The sequence below is a fragment of the Onychomys torridus genome, chromosome 23 (genome assembly GCF_903995425.1).
Source record: "Onychomys torridus chromosome 23, mOncTor1.1, whole genome shotgun sequence".
Lineage (NCBI taxonomy): Eukaryota > Metazoa > Chordata > Mammalia > Rodentia > Cricetidae > Onychomys > Onychomys torridus.
The window spans coordinates 64,384,894-64,407,068 of record NC_050465.1 but is presented as its reverse complement, the minus strand read 5'-3'; the positions used below and the strand labels follow the sequence as shown (position 1 = coordinate 64,407,068).

At 39.7% G+C, this 22,175-nt stretch overlaps 1 protein-coding gene across 13 annotated transcripts in view; it reads left to right on the top strand.

Annotated features, from left to right (window-relative positions):
- Dock10 (dedicator of cytokinesis 10) overlaps positions 1 to 22,175 on the top strand; it is a 250,718-nt gene that overhangs the window by 143,457 nt on the left and 85,086 nt on the right. For all 13 annotated transcript variants that reach the window (XM_036173029.1, XM_036173030.1, XM_036173037.1 and 10 more), the window contains exons 6-14: positions 187 to 309; positions 550 to 684; positions 8,181 to 8,364; positions 10,450 to 10,535; positions 10,823 to 10,906; positions 11,024 to 11,179; positions 16,767 to 16,991; positions 17,198 to 17,320; positions 18,719 to 18,801. In XM_036173029.1, coding sequence (XP_036028922.1) covers positions 187 to 309; positions 550 to 684; positions 8,181 to 8,364; positions 10,450 to 10,535; positions 10,823 to 10,906; positions 11,024 to 11,179; positions 16,767 to 16,991; positions 17,198 to 17,320; positions 18,719 to 18,801 — 1,199 coding nt within the window. The remainder of the gene's footprint in view (positions 1 to 186; positions 310 to 549; positions 685 to 8,180; positions 8,365 to 10,449; positions 10,536 to 10,822; positions 10,907 to 11,023; positions 11,180 to 16,766; positions 16,992 to 17,197; positions 17,321 to 18,718; positions 18,802 to 22,175) is intronic.

Here is a 22,175-nt window from a genome sequence, read left to right as displayed (position 1 = left end):
TTCGTGAGCAGGAGAGGCTAATGGTGTTGGGGCTTTTAGGCAAAATGAATCATGTTTGTTTTGACACTGAACATGATTATTGCAGATGAGTCAGGGAGAAGAAGGAGTCTCATTTTTAAGTGCAGTGTCCAAGATCTGGGGGCTCCATGAGGCTGGCTGCAATGCTAATGATGGCTTTCATTGCAGGATACCACATCCCACTCATCTTCCAAGGGCGGTGGGGGAGCTGGAGGCACTGGTGTGTTCAAGTCTGGCTGGCTTTACAAAGGGAATTTTAACAGCACTGTGAACAACACTGTCACTGTTCGGGTAAGGACACATCAAGAGTAATCCCCATGCCCGCTCTGTCCCCTTTCTTCGCATCCCTTCTTGGGTCACAGCATGGAGAAGAGCCATTGGCATGATGTTCATGCTTTCAATAATGTTTTATTTATACAGAAGTCAGTCTCTGCTCTAGAGCACCACCCTGCTGAAGAACTTTAAAGACTTGTCATTCCCAGGAGAAGCAGTATATTAACTTCAAACTCCCTCCTTCTATCTTTTATTTAGTCATTCAAAAAGCGCTACTTCCAGCTGACTCAGTTGCCAGATAACTCCTACATTATGAACTTTTACAAAGACGAAAAGATATCCAAAGAACCCAAAGGCTGCATCTTTTTGGATTCCTGCACAGGTGTGATACAGGTGAGTGAAATCCCTCTTCCCCATGGTGGTTTTATTTTTGTTGCACAATGCATGCAACAAATACTTAGAATATATCTGTATAAGTCAAGAATGTTCTAGACTCTAGGAACACATTGAGAGACACACAGTCTAGATCCATACTTCCACAAAACTTATTTCCAATCAAAACAAAAAACAGGAAATAAGCGGAGAGACCAGGAAGCCGTGGAATCAGCTGGAAATTTTTTCAGTAAAAAACAACCAAAAAAAGAGGTAAATAGATGGAAGAATTGTGGGTTGCAATATGGAAAAGGAATATTGATATTTGAATAGTCATTTTGGAAAGAGACAAAAATAATTAAAAAGAAATAAGCAAAAAAGAGACTAAAAGACCTATGGGCTAAAGAATGGGTAGGAGCAGTAAACAAGTATAAATAAGTCTGAGCTATTTCAAGGAAAAGAAGAAAATTACCCTTATCCATTCTACAGCCTAGAAGACCACTGAATTAGTGAAATTCATGTGGGTGACATGTCAGTCACATATCTTAAAGTATATACTTCACAAATGTTCTTCTCTTTATAACTAGGTGATATATTCAATGTACACACACAGCATCTTTCTTTGAAGTGGAGGGTTTTTTTTTTTTTAAAGACAAGGATTCCTTTGATAGCCAAGAGTTTACAGACAAGGCTGTTCTGGAAGTTCTTGATCTTCGAACTATTTTACTTGTCACAAACCACTATATCAAGTGGAAGGATAATCCCATGGATGTCTCCCATTCCAAGGACATGGGATGCTCTTTCACTTCCTTTCTTCACTTACACAAATCCATCTTTATTCCTTTACTTAAAAATTGAAACAATCCAGTGCTGTAGCCATCACCCCTCAAATTTCACATTATGACTCTGGACCTTAGTGATACAGTCTGTGTAATAAGCACACCCAAGTCACTCTCAGAGCTTGTCATGTCATAGCTGAGTCTACATCCTGAACTATTAGGCAGGGCACCTAGATCTATAGATGCAAACTAGAGTGGTCTACAGTCTCTGTGTCCTAACTATTTCTGGAACTGGAACTCCTCCAGGAAGTAAGAAGGCTGAACTTTAAGAATTAATTAAGTGTTGCTGAGTACCCTGCTAGAAGGGAAAGCTAATTGCATTTCAATGCAGATGCCAGCTTTCCATATGGAAAGGGTGATGAGGATCTTAATGGAGAGTGGGGGTGGTTGTCTACTGTTTCTCACTAAGGAGACCCCTTGGTCTTAAAGTCTGTAGCAAATCTGTAACAATACTTTGGAGATCAATGATTACATTTTATAATTACACTGAGCTGAAATTGTAAATTTTTTCTTTTTTGTTTTCCTCTAGTGAGTCCTTCTAAAAAGTCTTGTCATAGCCTTTTTTATATAATAAGCTTACAAGGATGTAGCTGATAGTCAATGCTGTTCTACCAGATTGTGTTGTAATCTGTCTACCCTAGGCCCCTGTCTTCACCATCTCTAATTTAGAATCTATTTCCATCTCTTTTGCAACATTGTCTTAGGAAGACCCTAACAGGGCCAGAAGAAGCTTAGGATTCCTTCAGGTCAGCATTCAGATCTTAATTTTTCTGTTGACCTCCTGAGCCCTCTAAGTGAGTCACTCAACCTCTGACCTCAGGTTTCTCATCCATAAAACTGAAATAAATGTGCAGACTTTGGAAGGATGTTAGTGACAGTATGTCCTCACCATGCTTCCCTGATTGCCTGATTATAGTTGACAACTTTGGAAGAAAAACACTCTATTGTAGAAAAATGCGCCAGTAAATTATGATTTGTCTTCCTCAAACTGATCCATAGGTATGTCAATTAATCCATATCTTTATTCACTAACTCACTCATTGACTCAGTACCTTATTTAGTGCCTATATTATGGTTGGAACTGTGTCGAAGCATGGAGAACTCATTTCCCTGTTAAAGTCAGAGACAGACATCAGAACAGCATGCTCATTGTTACATGAGAACATGCTCACTGTTACTTGAGAACATGCTCACTGTTACATCAGAACACATTCACTGTTACATCAGAACATGCTCACTCTTACATCAGAACATGCTCACTGTTAAATCAGAACACATTCACTGTTACATCAGGACATGCTCACTGTTACATCAGAACATGCTCACTGTTACATGAGAACATGCTCGCTGTTACATGAGAGCATGCTCACTGTTACATCAGAACACACTCACTGTTACTCAGCATCCCTAGAGGACAAATGGAGATGTGAATGACAGTATATGGGAGGCTCTAGGAATGCAGAAGAGTGATAATTCTCTTAGCTTCAAACATCTCAAAACTGATCTTCACACCTGTCTTCTTTCTGACATCTTTTGGGGTCACAGAACAAAGGACAGACAGAGTATCTGGACGTTGGGGATTCCTCACGATGGGTTTTATATGTGTATCTTTTGAAGAGTTCATCAACTCTTCAAATATCCCTGAACTTACCAAGACCTTTCCCCAAAATCTTCTTCCCTTATGGAAGCAGGGACTCCAGTTACTTGAGGTCAGTCTTTGAAGGGACATGCACACCAGGGACACTGGTCCTAGTTCTTATGTCATGGCTCTTTCTGACTTACACATGGCAAGGAGATTGCAAGAGAAATCACACAAATTTTAACCATCACTCTAGTAAGCTCTCGAGCACATTTTGTGCCTAAAGATGAATCACACATACACAATAGCACAGAACAAATGAATAACTAGGATGAGTCAGATCTGTTTTGCCAGGGATCCTTGCCGGTTTTTTTTTTTTTTTAATTAAAAAAAAAATGAACAAAGTCTTTGTCTTAGTAAGTACTACCTAACTTCCTAACTCTTTGGGAGTTCAAGTTTATAAAAATCCTTTAGTGAATGCAGCATTTTAGCTTGACTCATTAGGACTCAGTCTATACCATTATTTTTTTCCTAATAATAATTATTGGAATGATGAGACACAGAATACAAGGGTGACCACAAGGAGCGGGAAATGTCAATTCTTTTTCAGAAACATTAGATGACGTTTGTGAATGGCAGGTTCTTGGTAACAAACAGAAAACCTAGACATGTTTCTTTTTTCTTAAAGACTATCAACAAACAGCATTAAATGTGTATTATAGGCCAATCTGGAGCAGATCTTACCACTTTTGCTGGCTCAGGTTTATCCTGACTAAGGAATATTTGTGTCTGGGTTACCCAGTCATGGTCCTTCATGTTTTTTTCAGTCATTCATTAATTCATTCTATCCATCCATTCATCCCTACATTTCAGGTCTTACCACTATGGAAGAAATTAAGTGACCCAAGAATCCCATTTGTCTGAGGTCTCATCTCAGCAGTGCCAATGGTTGAAACCTCATCACAGAGGCTCAAGTTGGTAGTGGGGTGACACCTGCCAGCATATGGATCTAGAAACTTTAAATAATAACCTCATATTTTTAGCTAAAGGCTAGAAATTAAAATATTTTCTGAAAGTTAGACAACACACTTCATGAGTGAACTGGGGCTGAAGATGAGATGCAGGAGTACCTTAAACAGTAGGGAAATGGGGTACACATGCCCATCTGTAAGTAGTCACATGAAAGGAGTATAATTTTGAAAGAAAATGGATCTAGAAACCATATATAGCCCACATACTTCCCAATAACAAATTCTGTCTCTGAATATTTTTATTTCCCATTATAGTAACAACCAGAAATGTATTACAACCTTATCCATTTAATATATTACTTGAGATAGTTGATGGAATATAATTACTATTGTCCTGTTTATCAAAATAAAACTAAAAGATAATGTGGCTTTTCCCAAGTCACAAAACTACTAAGTGGCAAAATTAAGTAAGTAGAGGAATATACAAGATTACAGAAAGATGTCTATGGGAATGCTGTGTTTATAACACATAAAATGAGCATATCAACTTATATACATCATCCTATATAAACCATGTGGTCAAAGAAACTCACAATGATATCCTAATGTGCAGTTGAAAGCAGTGAGATTTAGGAGTCATCTCAGCAAATATACACATACTTAGAAAGTTTCTGTGTGCACAGTTCTTTGGAAAAGCCAGATATAGAAACAGGTATGGTTTCTGCCTTGAAAGAGCTTCCAGACCATGGGGAGAATACACAGAAAAGGAAGTGGAAAATATAGATAATACATGAGTAACAACTTCAGACATTAAGTCTTCACAATGTATACAGCAATGAAATACATTTATCATTCCACAATGCCTCATTATAATATCAATGATATTATTTCACATTATACTCTATATACATACATTTCCACCTATTTGGTTTTTGACACCCTATTAGAAGGTAAGTTTAGGAGTCTGGGGAGATAACTTAGTCAATGATTGCTTAAAAATTTGAGGCCCTGAGTTAAGATTCCCAGAAACCCATGTAAAAGTTAGATGAACCAGTATGCATCTATAATCCTGAGTCTGCAAAGTAGAGATAGGCAGATCCTTGTACTCATTGACCAGCCATCCTAGCTGAGTGGATAATTTCCAAATTCAGTTAGAGATCCTAACTCAAAAAGTAAAGTGGAGAACAATTGAACACATTGACATTAACCTCTGGCCTCTACATGCATGCACATCATAAGTATACATGCACTCTTGCTCACACAAAAACAAACACACACACACACACACAGAGAGAGAGAGAGAGAGAGAGAGAGAGAGAGAGAGAGAGAGAGAGAGAGAGAGGAGAAAGGGTAGGAAGGAAAGAAAGCAGGGAAAGTAGAATGCAAGTTCAAAGAGGGAAAACACTTTACGTGAATATTTGCTAATGCTGTGTGATTGGCATAAAGAAAGTATTGGATAAAGTTTTGTTTCCTGAATGAACAGATAAACCTAAAGAAAGCAGAGAAGGTCACATGAATGGGAGCCAACAGCATCATGAGCATCATGAGCCTGGGTGGGATGTCATGTGTCTGATCATTCTCCTATAAAATTCTATGAACAATTCTAGCAGCATAGCAGATGTAATGGAGCACTTGGTTTGGGTAATCTCCCTCTTTACCAATGAGTCCTCTGCTGCCATCTGTACTTTCTTTATAGTCTGTATAATTGGGACGTTTCCAGGTGAAGAGAATACTGTGCTGCAGGCTGTCTATCACCATTCACCAAGCACGTTAGAGCCATAGAACATGCTGCATTCCCTATTGTTTATGAAGCCATAAACTCTTCAGAGAACACTGGATTCAAAGGAAAATGAGGGAAACTGAGAGAGTATAAAAATTGTCATTACCTCTCAATTACTATTTCAATGACCACAATTGCATGTTGGGATTATTCAAGTACCTTATTGATTCCCCATGTTTGTACTTCTGTTTTGCTTGTTCTGTCTGTCATCTTTGGCCAGACAGGGAGTGTGATCAGAAAGCACTCCCAGCATAAGCATACTCCAGCACTGTTACAACCTCCCCAGAAGCTGCTATGCACTGCAGATTGCTCTGTCTCTCAGAAGTGCAAACACAATGCCCATTTCACTTACAAATATCCTGCTTTGAGAAACAAGAACTTGTTATACTTTGCTGAAATGTTTTTAAAAGACGCATGTTTTTTAATAATGCTTTTGAATTATTAAAATATTGGCAACCATATCCAACTCATTTGAAGTCCAGAATGCAAGTTAGAAAATCAAGTCTTACTTCTAAAACTGGATTTCAAAGTGAACTGCAGGTGGAGTCACTTTTAATACCGACCCAGAAGGAGCATTTGATGTAGTTTTACAACTAGTCCTTGTTACTTCCAGCCTCGGATTAGTCAATAGATTCCGCAGTATTGAATTTCCAAACAACACTAAGATTTGTTTGCATTGTGCTATGTTCAGATCTTGACAGCATCCAAGCAGAAGCTATGCCCTGCACTCTGGACATCCCTATTTTTTTCCTGGGTGTCCAGTTGTATCTCTCATCATGTGAAACAATCTGAACCTTAATAGGAGAATTGCTTTCCAGACTCATTGTCTTTGCCTGTAGAGTCTCTGTTTTAGGAGCATCTCAGGCAGTTGGAGACTTCCAGCACCACAACTTACCAGAAAGGCACCGTGGGAGTGGATGGAGAGAATCTGCCCACCCTTCCCAAGTTCAGGATCTAGGGCTTTGCATTCTTAGGCTCCCTATCTATTCACTTCACACACTAAGTTTGAGGCTGCTGCCTTTCTGCTTATGTTCCCAGTTTATTTGAATTGCTATCAAAATGCAAATCTTAGCAATTACTTTGCTTTGTCCAAATAATTCTCTTCTGTGTCCTTACAGAATGTAGTGTCTCTTTTCAAAACATCTATACAAAATTTAAGTATGCTTATTTTCCAATTTAATATCTCTAGGGCTAGGTGTTTAACATTTGTCCCCCCACCCCCATTCTGCAAGTGCAGAGACCAAGCGGAGCTTTGAGCAACCACTTTGGAGCAGAGTGCCAACAGAGCAGAGCCCTCTCTATGGCAGTAAACCATCACTGTACTAAATATCACAAGTCATCCAACAATTCACAAGTCCCATGTGCAGAAGCTGACTTTCTACCTGTATCATTTAGTGCAGTCTCTGGGCTTGCAGAATGGGGGGAATAAGTGTCTGTTCACTGTGTCTGGAGAGTATGTGGGTGGGGCTCAGTTCAGCAAGAACAGTGTTACAGGGGCAATCAGGGAGCTATAGCAAGGGCCCCTTGGTTGGCCACCAAATACAGTGGAGAGATGTAAATTAAAGGAGAATGCAGAGGTTGGTTTGGGTGTAGTTGTGTCTGAATATTTGGAGCCTTTAGACTATGTGAAAGTGAAGAGAATGTAAGGCAGAGCTGAGGTTTTCGTTTGAAGAAATGGTTAAGAGGGAAGAGCCATCAATGAGTATGGAAATATGCAGAGACCAGAAGATAGAAAATGAAGCAGAGTGTGGGTCCAGGGAATCAAGGGTTTTAATAAAGTAATGGCTGATATGTTAATTATGCTAAAAGATCAAGGAAGACTCAAAGAAAGAAATGTCCCCTGGTTACTAAGGCAACATGCATGCAGCCTGTTAGTACTTTGACAGGTGATATCTCTAGAGCATGATGGGGTCAGTATGAGTCACAGATCAAATTTAGGTGACAAATGAAAATGGAGCCTCAAGCAGTTATCTAAAGAAGGCTGCAGTATATTCACATGTATGCCTAAAGTTGACAGTTTGAAACCAAAATGCCATCCAAATAATTAAAAGAGGCATAAAATATTTTCAGTACAAAGAGTTCTTAAATAGATAGATACATAGATACATAGATACATAGATACATAGATACATAGATACATAGATAGATAGATAGATAGATAGATAGATAGATAGATAGATAGATAGATAGATAAGCCAAATGACTGGACACATCTAAACCTCTGTTGTGTTTTCTTAAGGTTTTCTTTTTGTCGCCCACCTGGATGGAAAGACTTTGGAATCCCAAGACCACATAAATGTCTCTCTGACTCATGGTTCATTGTTTTGTTCTTTCTTTTTGTACCACAGAATAACAGGCTGAGGAAATATGCCTTTGAATTGAAAATGAACGACCTGACCTATTTTGTGCTGGCAGCTGAAACTGAGTCAGATATGGACGAGTGGATTCACACACTCAACCGCATCCTGCAGATCAGTCCCGAGGGGCCACTCCAGGGAAGGAAGAGTGCAGAGCTCACTGAGCTGGGGCTGGGTAAGAGCTCAGAAAATCGTCTCTGCTCTGGCCAAGTGTTGGCTGGTAGTGGCTGTCTTTCAGGCTGTGCTCTTCCATCCTTGAGCTACACACTCTAAGAAATTCACCTCAGATCTTTACTTTTTCCAAATCATCTCAGTTGCCACACATTGGTGCAATTTTGAGTTGACTAGAAGCCACTTGAGGCTATCACCCAACAAACAATGTTGGTACTCAATAACACAAAAATTATACACATTTCTGATGGGAAGATCTTATAGAGGGTACATTTTGGATTTGGGCACTATATTACATTTAATAAGTACGATATATTGTCTATAAGAACAAACATGGTTCACTTCCTCTTAGTTACAAGTCATCTTTTCTTCATGCTGTTTTGACAGTCTTGAGTTCAGTTGATACATGAAAGTTCCAACATCATGTGTCATAGTGTTTTCATAAGACAAAAAAAAAGAAAAGCTAGAAGATGAGTTCAGTCACTAAAGTCCTTGCCATACAAGCGTGATGATGTGAGTTCAGATATCAGCACCCGTGTAGAAAGCTGGGTGCAGCAGTGTACACCTATAAACCAGGTGCTAGGAGGGCAGAGACAGGCATCCCCGGAGTTTGCTGGACAGCCTGTATATCCATATCAGTGAGGGCTGAGTTTAGTGAAAGAACCTGTCTCATAAAATAAGGTAGGTAGCCACCAATAGATAACTGTATTCACAGATGGCCCTGCTTAACCTAAATGGCTCACAAAACAAAACCTCAGGAATCTCAGGAAGGGACCGGTAATGGTGGTATGGCAGCAACAAGATAAGAAAGAGAGGAGGCGAGGATAATCGGAACACACTGCATGAATTTCCACAAAAATGGGACAAAAGACAACTGAGAATGATAACAGACGCTGACCCTGGCCTCTACACATACACACGTGCAGTGCGGAGCCTCTCTCCAGAAGTAACCAAGCCCCGTGGTCCCACAACCCACGTATAAACTAATCACTCAGACTCTTTTATTACTTACAAACTGTGTGGCCGTGGCAGGCTTCTTGTTATCTACTTCTATCTTCAATTAACCCATTTCTATTCATCTATAACTTGCCACGTGGCTGGTGGCTCACCAGTACCTTACATGTTTCTTGTCATGATGGCACTGGCAGTGTCTCCCCCTCCGCCTTCCTGTTCCCCGAATTCTCTTCTCTGCTTGTTCCACCTATACTTCCTGCCTGGCTACTGGCCAATCAGAATTTTATTTACACAGAGCGATATCCACAGCACATATGTACAGGCAAACAAATACATGTGCTCACACATATATATTCATGTTTTTTTTCTTTATTCCAGCCTATTTCCCTCATAATATTCTAATCATTATAGACCAAGAGTAGGAAGAAAGAAAACAGAAAAGGTCTAAAATGTGACCATCAAGTCTTAGCTATATAGATGGGAGGTTCTGAACCACTAATTCAGTCAGTGTTCCCCAAAGAAAACCTTAACACAATGATGAATTAGAAACAAAGACATAGTCATTATTAAGTTCTACTTGCATGAGTGTCCTGCCCCCTAAAGTGAAAAAGTCACAGATAATGAGGAAGAAAACTTGCTGGTTTTCACACACCTGCCATAAACCATAGCAGGTGTTTTTACAGTCACTTACTATTGGCTTACTAATTGTCAAATAGAGTACTCATGTTTTCAGTGTTCTGCAGGGTGTGAGTAGCTGAAGCTTAAAGATGAGCTCTAATTGGATGCCCAGAGAATAAATATTAGAAAAAAATATTTACATATTTGAGAAAACTTTATTTTGCATTGTTTAAGGAAGCCAAGACAACCTCTGTATGTTAGCAACATAAGGATCCAAAGTTCTTGGTGATTCAGAATGATAGCATGGAATCATAGCAATGATCATAGAATCCTAAAATGATTGTCAGTAAGTTTCATTTCCAACCCCTGATTGTGAAACAGGCTGGCATATCGTAGACAGGACAAAAGGAAAGTTGAGGTACATCAGTATCCCTCTGAGCTCAAACTCAGTATTTCAACAGATGAGAAAACTACAACTCATGTTATTAAATGACCTGTGTTGTTCTGTCTTTTTAAGATCCATTGGATACTTCTGTGACTTGTGAATGTACACTGGAGGAAACAGATTCTTCAGAGAACAGCCTACATCCCGACTTTGCAAAAGTAATGAAGCTGACATTGTATTTGCACACACTTTTCTTTCATGGAAAAATGCCAAAATCTTTTTAAGATTTAGACTAAGAAACTAATCTAGAATTTTTCATCAATCAAAAGAGTTCTACTTAACATGATACAACCCTTGAAAATAAGAACTTTTTTTTAGGATTTGCCCAGTGTTTATGGATGACTTAATAGTAATAAGACTAAGGGGTTGTATCTTGGCTTTTGTGGTTGTGTTGAGCTCCATAAGGAAGTTTAGATGCCAGAGACTAACACAGGTCTCTCTGCAGTACCTCACAGAAACTGAAGACACGGTCAAAACAACGCGAAACATGGACAGGCTCAATCTGTTCTCACTGGACCCAGATATAGATGTAAGTTGGGATTCTGAACAGAGATGAACTTGACCCAGATAACTGTTTATTTCAATTTAAAATTTCTTTTTTCATGATCAGTGTTGGCTTACTACGACTTTTGAAAACTTCTTGTAGACACTGAAGCTTCAAAAAAGGGACCTGTTTGAACATGAGTTTGGGATCAAACCCTTTGAAGAGAAAGCTGCCAAGAGAATCATGATCATCTGTAGAGCTCTCAACTTAAATCTTCAGGGATGTGTTACAGAGAACGAAAATGATCCTGTAACCAATGTAAGTTTCTCTCTCATTCGATCAGTTAAGCAGTCTGCTGACATCACTTTATCCTAGCCCAACCTTTTCTACCCTTGCTAATCCAAGGATTTAGCATCTAGTGTACAAGGAGTCTATTTGCCAACAGTTCTCATAGTGCAAAGGTACACAAGTTCCGAGGAAGGGTTCTTCATATACTGCTATAAAAGTTTCCTCTTAACTTAGATATTTAAGAAGTAACAAAGGGACAGTGTTCTGGAATTCTTCATACAAAATTAGCACAGTGGTCTCCTCCAGGATGGTTTGTATCTATTTGGTGATATTGGAGATGAAATTATTTATTGTGGTGCTGAGGATAGGACACAGGGCCTTACAAGTGCTGGGCAAGTGCTCTTCCCATGAGCTACATCTCTAGTCTTTGGTTTTATGAGACAGGGTATTACTGAGTAGATCAGGCTAGCCTAGAACCCATGATCATCCTAGCTCGACTTCTCCAAGTGCTTGGGATGCCTGGTTCACACCACCATGCCTGGTTCAAGATGGCTTTTAAACTGACATTTGTGTTTTGCTGTCACTTGGAGGGAAGCCAGCTAGCAAATCCACTCTAGGATTTCATAGTATTTCTCCTTAGAATAAGACTAAATGATAAACCAAGTAAAGAAGTACTAGATAAACATTAAATAAAAGTGTGGGTGTTCTGCACAATGACAGGTGTCCCAAAGGAATTTGCAAACAGCTAATACACAGGACCCCAAACACACACAAAATTTTTCTTCTACTAAGGGAACTCTCTTGAAAATCTCCTCTTAGTAGGAACATAATAGTGGACAATTCTAGACTGATTGCAAATACATGAGAAAAGAAAATTAGATGTCGAACTGCAGAGAAGAAAATAATTCATCACCCCACCATTGGGACAAGTCGCAGCCAATGTTTGAGAGTTATTTCTTTCAGTCTCTTTCACTGCAGTCTTTTCTGACTTCTATTCAGTCTCAGTAGCTGTATTCCACCCCAGAAAAGAAAGTTTATTTTCATGTTTTTGATACACAAGCCATATGTGCTTTAGCATGCAGGAGTGCTATTGTTCACTTGCTTAGCCCTACACAGTCCCAAACCTGCCTCCATCATGACTGAAACTCATTTGATGAGTTGGGTCACACTGGGTCGCAGGATTGACTGACTCTTCCAGAAGACTTCCTCACCTTTTGTCCTTGGCCCCTCTGTCCTCTTTAAGGCTCCTACCTGCTGCTGTGGGAACAGAATAGACATACTTTATATATCCTTTTGGTGAGGAGAATCTATTGAGATGGGAAGCTTGGATCAGATTCCCTAGCTATGGAACTTAGGAATTGTGCCATGTGATCATGTGTCTGAGCCCAGCCTCCTCTATGTAATGGTGGGCAATAACAGCAACCACTTCAAATAGGCAATCTATGGAAAGTTTGTAAGGTTCTTGGTGCAATGTAGCATTCATTCAGCTCAAAGAGGTGACTATGAATGTAAATAAAAACCTGAAGATCTAGTTTAGGCCCTGACCTGGGAGGAACCATCTAAGAATGTCTGCATGCATAGAGAAGGAGAAAGAAACATTTAAACATTTAAATGTGACTAGCAAAGTTGCCAAGAAAAGACTAAGAATGAATTGTTGGATGAGAGGTAAACCAGAGAAATGTGGAGTAAAGGACCAAGAAAGAACAAACCCACTGTGTGTGATGGTCCTGAGACTGTGAAACATGAATTAGAGAGACTTCAATAAGCATGACAGCAGAGATCTGCACTTTCCTTGTAGAAAAATATATTAGAAGGGATTAGACCATGCTTTCATGTCTAACATAAAGCAACAACAACAAAAATGCCTAAAATCTTTGTCCTTGAAACCATCTGGAAATTTAAGAAAACTTGATGCAAATTGTAAAGCCACTTAGCACACTACATAAAAATAAATGGGCTTTATCATTTCATGCATTGACCTATACTAAAAATATAAATATTTTAAACCTATGTTTTCCATCCAACGCATTCTTAAGTGCAATTTAAAAATCCATTTTGGAAACCAAAAGACAAAGAAAATGGGTTTATTTTGGACATGAGAGTGACGGGGCTATGTGATAATATCTGTCTTGATTGTCGTCCCCCTTCCCACCCATTGATCACCAGCATTGATTTGGATGATCTGGCTGGCTAGGCGGATATCTCTATCATCTCCCATGACTTGATATGTGTCTCACCTGAAAGCTTTGTACTTGGTTAAAGGGCACAGCCCTTTATGACAGAAAATAGCAGGGACACACTAGTAACTTCATTCCTATGGTGAACCTGAAAACAAGCTCCCAGAGACAATGGGCTTTTCTTTCCAGTGCCAGTCATGTGACTCCTTCCATGTAGATCGTGTTCAAAAGCTACATGGTTCTATTTGTCTAAGTCTCAACAGTGTCCTTTAGAAACATTTTATTTTTATTTGATTTTATTCCATTTCACTTCATGTGCGTTGGTGTTTTGTATGCATGTGTGTAAGTGTACCTTGAGTCATCCGCAAGGGCAGCCAGTCCTCTTAAACAATGAGTCATCCCTCCAGCCCCCTGAGAGTGGCTTTTCCATGTCCTTTCCCGTCTCTCAGGAAAGTTGGTTTGGAGCTTCTGAATTGCTTTTAGGTAATTTTACAGTAGATGCAAGTGTTTTTTAAAAATAAACTAGGAAATGACTTTTATTACAGATACAGTGTTCTGCCTGCATGTGTCCCTGCAGGCCAGAAGAGGGCGCCAGATCTCATTACAGATGGTCATGAGCCACCATGTGGGTGCTGGGAATTGAACTCAGGACCTCTGGAAGAGCAGTCGGTGCTCTTTAACCACTGAGCCATCTCTCCAGTCCCAGGAAATGACTTTTAAAAAATAATTTCATTGCACTCGTTAGTAATCATATCAAAACCAATAAATAGCCTCACTTTGGTGATAGTTTATCATTGAATGAAACTGTAGCACACTCTTCCACTAATGACAGTCTTCAACTTCATCATTCTGCATTTTGATGAGCATGTTTTGAAGAGCAGTTCTCCATGTTCTGGGAGAGCTAACTGCTGCATTTCATACATGAGTGTCTACAGACTCAATGAAAGACTTTTTTATAATGAGGAAGCAGACTTTGACAGTGTGTAATTTTTCAGTCAATCAAATACAACACCAAATTCTAGCTGATGGTTTCATCGCATAAGATATTCCCTTGAAAATGGGAGTTGATGCCAGCAATCTGAACTAATAAAGCTGTTTCATTGTAGCTACATTTAAATTTCCCTCTTCCTGAATTTTCAGAGGTAATTCATCAGCCTAAACCTCAGTAGCCTACAAATTAATTTGTCAGGCTCTGACAATGTTTTGTTACACAAACACACCCTGCAAAGCCAACCATTTAAAAAGTAAGATTTGGCATTTTCATTGTGAAGGTGGATTGGAAAAATAAACGAGTGCCACAAGACCAGTAATTTCTGATGTCAAATTAATGGAGGTAATTTATTTCCACTCAGCAAATGGGATGAAAGTCAAAATGCAACAATTCAGGGAAAAAGGTAGTGATTTCTATTTCTCGACCTTCAAAGTGTTTTGTGTGCCTGCATTAATCTCCTTGTTTTGCATCTTCAGCTCTTAGCACACTACCGCAAATGAAGACTTTTTCTAAACTAAATTAAATTACTGAAATATAAGTTCACTTGATAATTACTTTTAAGTAAATGTGTGTGTGTGTGTGTGTGTGTGTGTGTGTGTGTGTGTGTGTGTTATTGTGTGTACAAGTATGTGTGGTGCCTTTGGGAAGCCCCAGAGTATAGTGGCCGGAGTTCACAGAGGCCACCCAGTCATCAAGTCCATCTGCACCAAGCTGCAGAATAAGGAACACACACTTGAGGCTCTACATAGAGCCAAGTTCATGGTCTCTGGCCACAAGAAGATCCACATCTCAAAGAAGTGGAGCTTCACCAAATAAATGCAGATGAATTTGAAGACATGGTTGCTGAGAGGTGGCTCATTCCCAATGGCTGAGGAATCAAATACATCCCCAATAGTGATCCCCAGGACTAGTGGCTACATTCCTGAGGGCTTCCACAGTACTCTCCTGTACCCTACCAAATCATGTTCAATAATCTCCCATCTAGTCTGCTTATGTTATTTTTTTAAAAAATGACAATGAGGAGAGTGTCATCTCACTGGAGTCCTAACTAACACATGTACAGAGTGACAGAATAGCACAGTCATTGAGAGCCAGCACAGTAGTCATGGATCTCACTGAGAGTTCAGACTGGTGGGAGGTGGGCTTGAAGAACAGCAAGGCAGAGGGTCATCTTGGAATATGTATCTACAAATATTGTTGAAGAAGGGACAACGGTAACCTTAGGGTTAAGAAAACTGGCAGATGACATGACCAGAAGTTAGTTAGCATCATAGTTGCTGAAAGAGCTGACCCTGGTGCCAGAAACATGGTGGACTTTGAAGTTAGTACACAATGAAGAGACCACATGATGTCTCTTTTAAAACTCCATCTTAAGCTGGGCAGCGGTGGCGCACACCTGTAATCCCAACACTCGGGAGGCAGAAGCAGGTGGATCTCTGTGAGTTGGAGGCCAGCCTGGTCTACAAAGGGAGTTCCAGGACAGCCTCCAAAGCTACAGAGAAATCCTGTCTTGGAAAAAAACAAAAAACAAAAACAAAAATAAAATAAACAAACAAAACTTAATCTTAAATACTGATTTCTTCTTTTCAGAATACTTCCCACCTTCTCTGACAATGGGTCCTTTCATAAGCCGATACTCATCTGTGTCACACTATCATATTACATTATACATATTATCATAATATATATCATGAATGTATTAAAACTGGGCAAAATAGTAGACAGCACAAAGCCAATGTAGAATAAATATTATTATGATCATTTCAAGCTGTGATATTTTTTTTAAAAAATCTGAAAAGCCTACTTGTGCTGGCATACACCAGTAGGATTTGCTGAAGGAGGCGGAGGCAGGGGCATCACCAGTTCAAGGCCAGCCTGGGCTACACATTTAGCTAGGTGGTGGTGGCACATGCTTTTAATCCCAGGCCTTGGGAAGCAGATGCAGGAGGGTCTCTGAGTTCAAGGCCAACCTAGTTTACAGAGCGAATTCCAGGACAGACAGGGTTACACAGAGAAACCTTGTTAAAAAATAAAAAGAAAAGAAAAGAAGCCTGAAAAGCAGTTAGACTAGTGAAGTATTTCTCAGTTCACTCTAGACGTTTCTGGGTTTTCATTTTAGTTTTTCAAAGATCTGGGGAAACTGAAGTTAAAGGGTATTTTCTTAGAGCATGGGGAAAAAAAACTTGAAGGCTACTTAAGCCTAATTTGATGGTGGTAGAGCATACTCGGGTGGGAATCTAGGGTCAAGTAACAAATGAGAGGGAGCCCTGGGCTTGGAGGCCTCAGCTGCAGAGAGGAAGGATTCTGGGTACTCCTCCCTGGGTCAAAGAGAACTCGCTTTCTGCGTGCCTTTCATCCGATGTGTTGAGATGCGGTGGTGTGGTGCTCAGGGTGGTGGACGGGCGATTGCATTATGTCAGAGCCATCTGGGTTGTCTTTTCCCCAACAGATTGAGCCTTTTTTTGTGAGTGTGGCGCTTTATGACCTCAGAGATAGCCGGAAGATCTCTGCTGATTTCCACGTGGATCTGAATCACCCTGCTGTCCGGCAGATGCTCTCCGGGGCGCCAGCGGCCTTGGAAAACGGCAACATGGACACTGGGGGCACACCAAGACAATCAGAAGAGCCTCGCCTAAAGGGCATTCCAGAGGAGTGGTTAAAATTCCCAAAGCAGGTTACACTTTTGTTTCCTTGTAAGGGACCGAAAAGCCTTGTCCCTTAGATTGGTCCTTAACAATGGGTCATACCGGATGGGCAATTTCAAAAAAAAAAAAAAAAAAAAAAAAAAAAATTCCTTATGGCTGTCTTTTTTTAAATGACTTTGTGAACGTCTTCAGGGTGGCTTCTATGGTAGTTATTTACCATTTTCTTTGGATATAGGCAATATTCTCTGTGAGTGATCCGCACTCAGAAATTGTTTTGGTGGCCAAAGTCGAAAAAGTCTTAATGGGAAACATTGCGAGTGGTGCTGAACCCTATATTAAGAACCCAGATTCCAACAAGGTAAAGATTATTTTCTTATAAATAATTTCAGTCACTTTGAAGAAATAAAGTCATGCTGCCTTCCTGGGTTATAAAAGCTGATAAATGTATGACTTTTCAACATTCACCTAGCAGTATAATTAATATCTACCAAAAACGTTTTAAAGTATACATTTTTGGGTTTATGTCCTTTTGACTCAATATATGAATCTGTAACTTTGATTTTGCTTCTGTTATGAGTCATAATGTAAATATCTGTGTTTTCCCATGGTCTTAGGTGACCCCTGTGAAAGGGTCATTTGACCCCACCCACCCCTAAGGGGTCATTCCCCACAGGTTGAGAACCACTGTATTAGTAGAAATGAGTTGAAATTTGTATATCATTTTAGCCTCAAAAAATACCCAAAGATGGTAGTATTTATAATAACAGGGTTAGGAGTCAGGATCAAGTGAAGGCAATTTGCTAAAATATCAGCAAGCTGATGATGGACTCAATAGCAGAGACAAATGATTGTACATTAAATATAATAACAGTGGAGTGCAGCTCCCTGATGAGATGAGAAGAGTGTGCGTGGGCTGAAGGATAAGACCAGTGATGTTTTTCCGCTTTCTTCTTTCTAATGCCTTGTTATTTCAAATAATCTAATTAAGGACTACCTCCATTTACTAGAAGATAAATATTTAAAGTACATATTTTCCATACAAAGGAATGACATCAACGAAATAACTCAAAGCCAATGAATCTGAGCATGTGCAACAATTTAGACTGTAGTTTAACTGTAGTTTAACGTGATTATGAGTTTCTCATATCATGGTTCAGAAAACTATCTGTTCAGATCACAGCCAGCCTGTTACCAGCTTCTGTAAATAAAATTTTATTGACACTCAGTCACACTTGGCCTAGAATGTGTGAAGCCCTGGGTTTGCTCCAGCACTGAAAATGAGGGTGTCTCTTGTACTTACTACGGCCACCTCCCCACTACAGCAATAGATCTGAAAAAGTGTGACCGAGAATGCAGGGTCCATGCAGCTCTTCAGAGAAAAGGCCCCTTGTTGAGTAAAAAATGTGATCAATTGTGAATATAAATTCGATGATAACTTCCCATTCAAGATTTTAACTTCTCTTAGCTGGAAGGAAGTCAGGGAAGAAGGCAGAACGAGAAGCAGGGCAAGTAGATAATAGTTGATATTTTAAGACTAGGGGATTTTCCACACTTAGAATTTTCAAATTAAAAAGAAAGCCTTAGAGTTCTACAATAACTTGAACACAGAGGATACCATATGTAATCTATGTGCCAGTAAGATGAAATTGTATAGAACTTCAGTAGATAATAAAATGGAAAAATAAGCATTATTATTTCACATGTACAGTTTGTAATTGTCTGTCCCTAAATAACATTTTATTTATTTATTCCTCAGTTTGCACAAAAAATACTCAAATCCAATAGGCAGTTCTGCAGCAAATTGGGGAAATATCGGATGCCATTTGCTTGGGCCATGAGGTAAGATCCTACTTTGCAACTCACAGAATATAGATGCGCTTACAATCTGCATTAGAAGCTATGGCTTTGAATGCCTTTATGATTGTCTATTGCTTTTTTTAATGGAGCCACACCTAAAGAAATGTTAACATGGTGTCATCTTCGTAGACGTCATGAACTCTGCAGAGATATATACTTCACAAATTAGTTCAGCAAGACAGGTTATCTAAAGGCCCCTGACTTTTATACAGTGGGGGCATGGCCAGATATACTGGGGGATCTCAGTAAGTACCAAATCAAAATCATTACTTGTTTATACATAACTGATTTAATGAACACAATGTTTGTTCAGTCCTGAGAGCCTAATGGACATAAGATAAGGAAGGACAGTGCATACTTTCCTGTGCACCTGCATACCCTTCATTTATTCATGTATGTGAATGTCCAAATGAGACCATCAAGTTGATCACTTAAGCTGCCTTTGATTTTGGTATAAATTAGCACAGACAATTATATCCCCAGTTGACTCTGATGGAAAAACTGAGTTTTTTGGGCACAAGTAGTAGACCATCCATCCAAGAAATGGAACCTCAGTGGAAAATAGAACTTGCTTTTTGGATCTACTGACACATCAACACCCAGTGTCCTTCTCAAATTCATTAAACCTGCATTGCTATAAGAATTCCTTAAATGGGGGAAACCCTAGAATAGACTCATAAAACAAATCAAGATCAGCAATGAAACAACTTAATTAAAAGGGATTAATTACAGGCCTAGAACAGAACACCCACTTAATGAATGTTGGTGCCATTATCCCAAAGGCAGTTCCTTCAACTCAAAATGCAAAGTCCAGAAAAAAGGGTTGACCTGTTGGGAATTCTTCAGTTCACACAGCTTCCATTGAGGTACATGTTCAGAGAAAACCCACCAGTGTGTGTCAGAATGTTATGGCCTTTATTTAAAATTGGAGACTGGCAGATAGAAGGGCAGAAGGATTCCAGCCCCAGGAAGCCATGACAGATCCCTGCAGGCTGCAATGACGGACTTGCATTCAGACAGCCTTGCAGCAAGGGCGGGAGAGACAGGCTGCCAAGCCTGGTAAACACAACAAAGCTGACAAGTTCAGGTCAACACTTAATGGATCATTGAGCAAGGTCCCTGTCTGGGTCCAGACTCTCATCTGTAGAATGGAGCTGAAAATTCCTGTCTCATAGGCAACATGTTCTCTTAACCTCACATGTACATGGATTTGGTATAAAAGACATTATGAATATTACTTTATCTCTTTCTTCCTGCCTTTCCTTATAGAAATAACTAATGGTAAACATGAAAAACATGGTATATACATTGTCATTATTATTATTATTGAAAGTCATCGTGGAGTTCACATTCATGCTCTGCAACTCCCCATTTCTTGTAGATTTTCATCAGTGACAAATAATGTGGAGGACAGGAGTAAATAATGTGTCAGTTATTGGCAGAATGGCACTTAGAAGTAACACCCTCTCTCTAAAATTGTCGAACAACTGTAAGGAAGACGATGAAACTTCCGTGGAGTCTGAATGTGTTATCGACTCTTGAAGTATTTATTTCTAGGAAAGGAAAGCTAGCAAAGCCGTTGTTCAACTGTTGGTTAGGAAATTGTATGCACCACCAATAATTTCAGTTTCTATGAGCTTCTCTGGCAAATGAGAAAAAATGATTGAACGTACAGAGATTATGGAATGTTGGGTCATTTGGATTATCTAGCTTCTATAAGCACACAAGACACCCAAAGAGGCCATCGCTGCCGCACCTTCCAGTGAAAACACTGCTTCAGCTAAGAGTCAGCAGGACCCTCAGAAGGTTAGCTGGCACTCAGGAATAGACCAGCTCCACGGCATAGGTAGTAGATTGTTGGTACTGCTGGTTCTCCATTGGCTTTTCCTTCATACTTTATTTTCTGTCTGGAAGTTTGTTTCACAGTATAGCTGTTGAGTGTACCCTAAAACATTTAAAAGCAACTGTGGTTAAAATAGTAGCATTAACAGTTGCTTGGAACCAGATTTTTACCCAGCTGCTGCAGTACACACAGATCTCGTTGCTGTGGGCATCTAATTTGAAATGTTTCTGGTATGTTCTCAGATCTGACACCAGCTGTACTGCCACATTTTAGCAAAAAATATTACCTTTTGAAGAGGTGTAGAACATGCACACACACACACACACACACACACACACACACACAGAGCACTATGTGAGGTATTTTATAATTAACAATTCTAAAAGAAGTTGAATTTACAAATATGTCCTATTGTAATTAAACTTTTCCCATGAATGGCACTTCTAGGATCATAGGGGCCCAAACCCATGCCAGGATTACCTCACAGACTCTTGTACACTGTCTCATTTTAACTTACAAATGACTAACAGACGGTGCTCAGTTTTCTTTCTAATTCATCAGGCAGGACTAAAATAATTTTTCATTCTCATATCTGTACCGCTAAGGATGCACAATGCAGCAGTATCTCAGATTCTCATGCTGCCATCCCAACAAGTGGTGGTCTGCCTCAGCATGCATCTTCCAGTGGCAAAGCTCCTCGTATACCCTCACCAGGTCCTTCTCTCTGTCTTTTTATAGTTCTATTATTAGTGGATCATTCATTTTTATACCATTAAAATTGCCAATCAACCAAATTAACTTTTTTTTTCTGCTTTGTGACTTCTAGGCAAATGTTCTACCACTGAACTACCTCCTCAGACCTTGGAGAGTTTTGGTTTTTTGCTTTTGGTTTGCTTGTTTGTTTTTGAGAAAGGGATATCTGGGTATCTCATCATGGCTTTGAACACCCAGTCTTCTTTTTGTCTTTACTCCCCCAGTACTAAGATTACAGTCATACGCCCATGCTGGGCCCTAACAACCACTTTAATCTGTTGTATCCACACATGCAGAAAAAGGCCTAAACCCCACATGATGCTCTATGCCTCTGATCTTAGCACTTGAGAGAGAGAGTGAGGTAGAAGGGTCAAAAATAAAGATCTCAGGCTGCGGTATACTTCATGAATAGCCATTCCCAATGAAGGAGTTCTACAAGACAGGTGTGGATATGAGCAAAATGGAGTTCTCAGCTCACATAGATTAGTTATTTATGCAACAGTCAATTTTAAGTTAAATGCTTTGAAATTCTTGTCACATTTTTATGTATTTACTTTGTGGGTTGGAGGCTGGGGGGGCATTTGCAGCTTGCTGCAGCACTCATGTGGAGTTCAGAGAACAATGTGAAGAAACAGGCTTTCTCCTTCCACCCTATGGGCCTTAGAAACTGCACTTGGTAGGCAGGCTTGGCTGAAAGGGCCTTTACCTGCTGCGTTCTCTCTCTAGTCTTCAAGTTAGATGTTTTTATTATGCTTTCCTG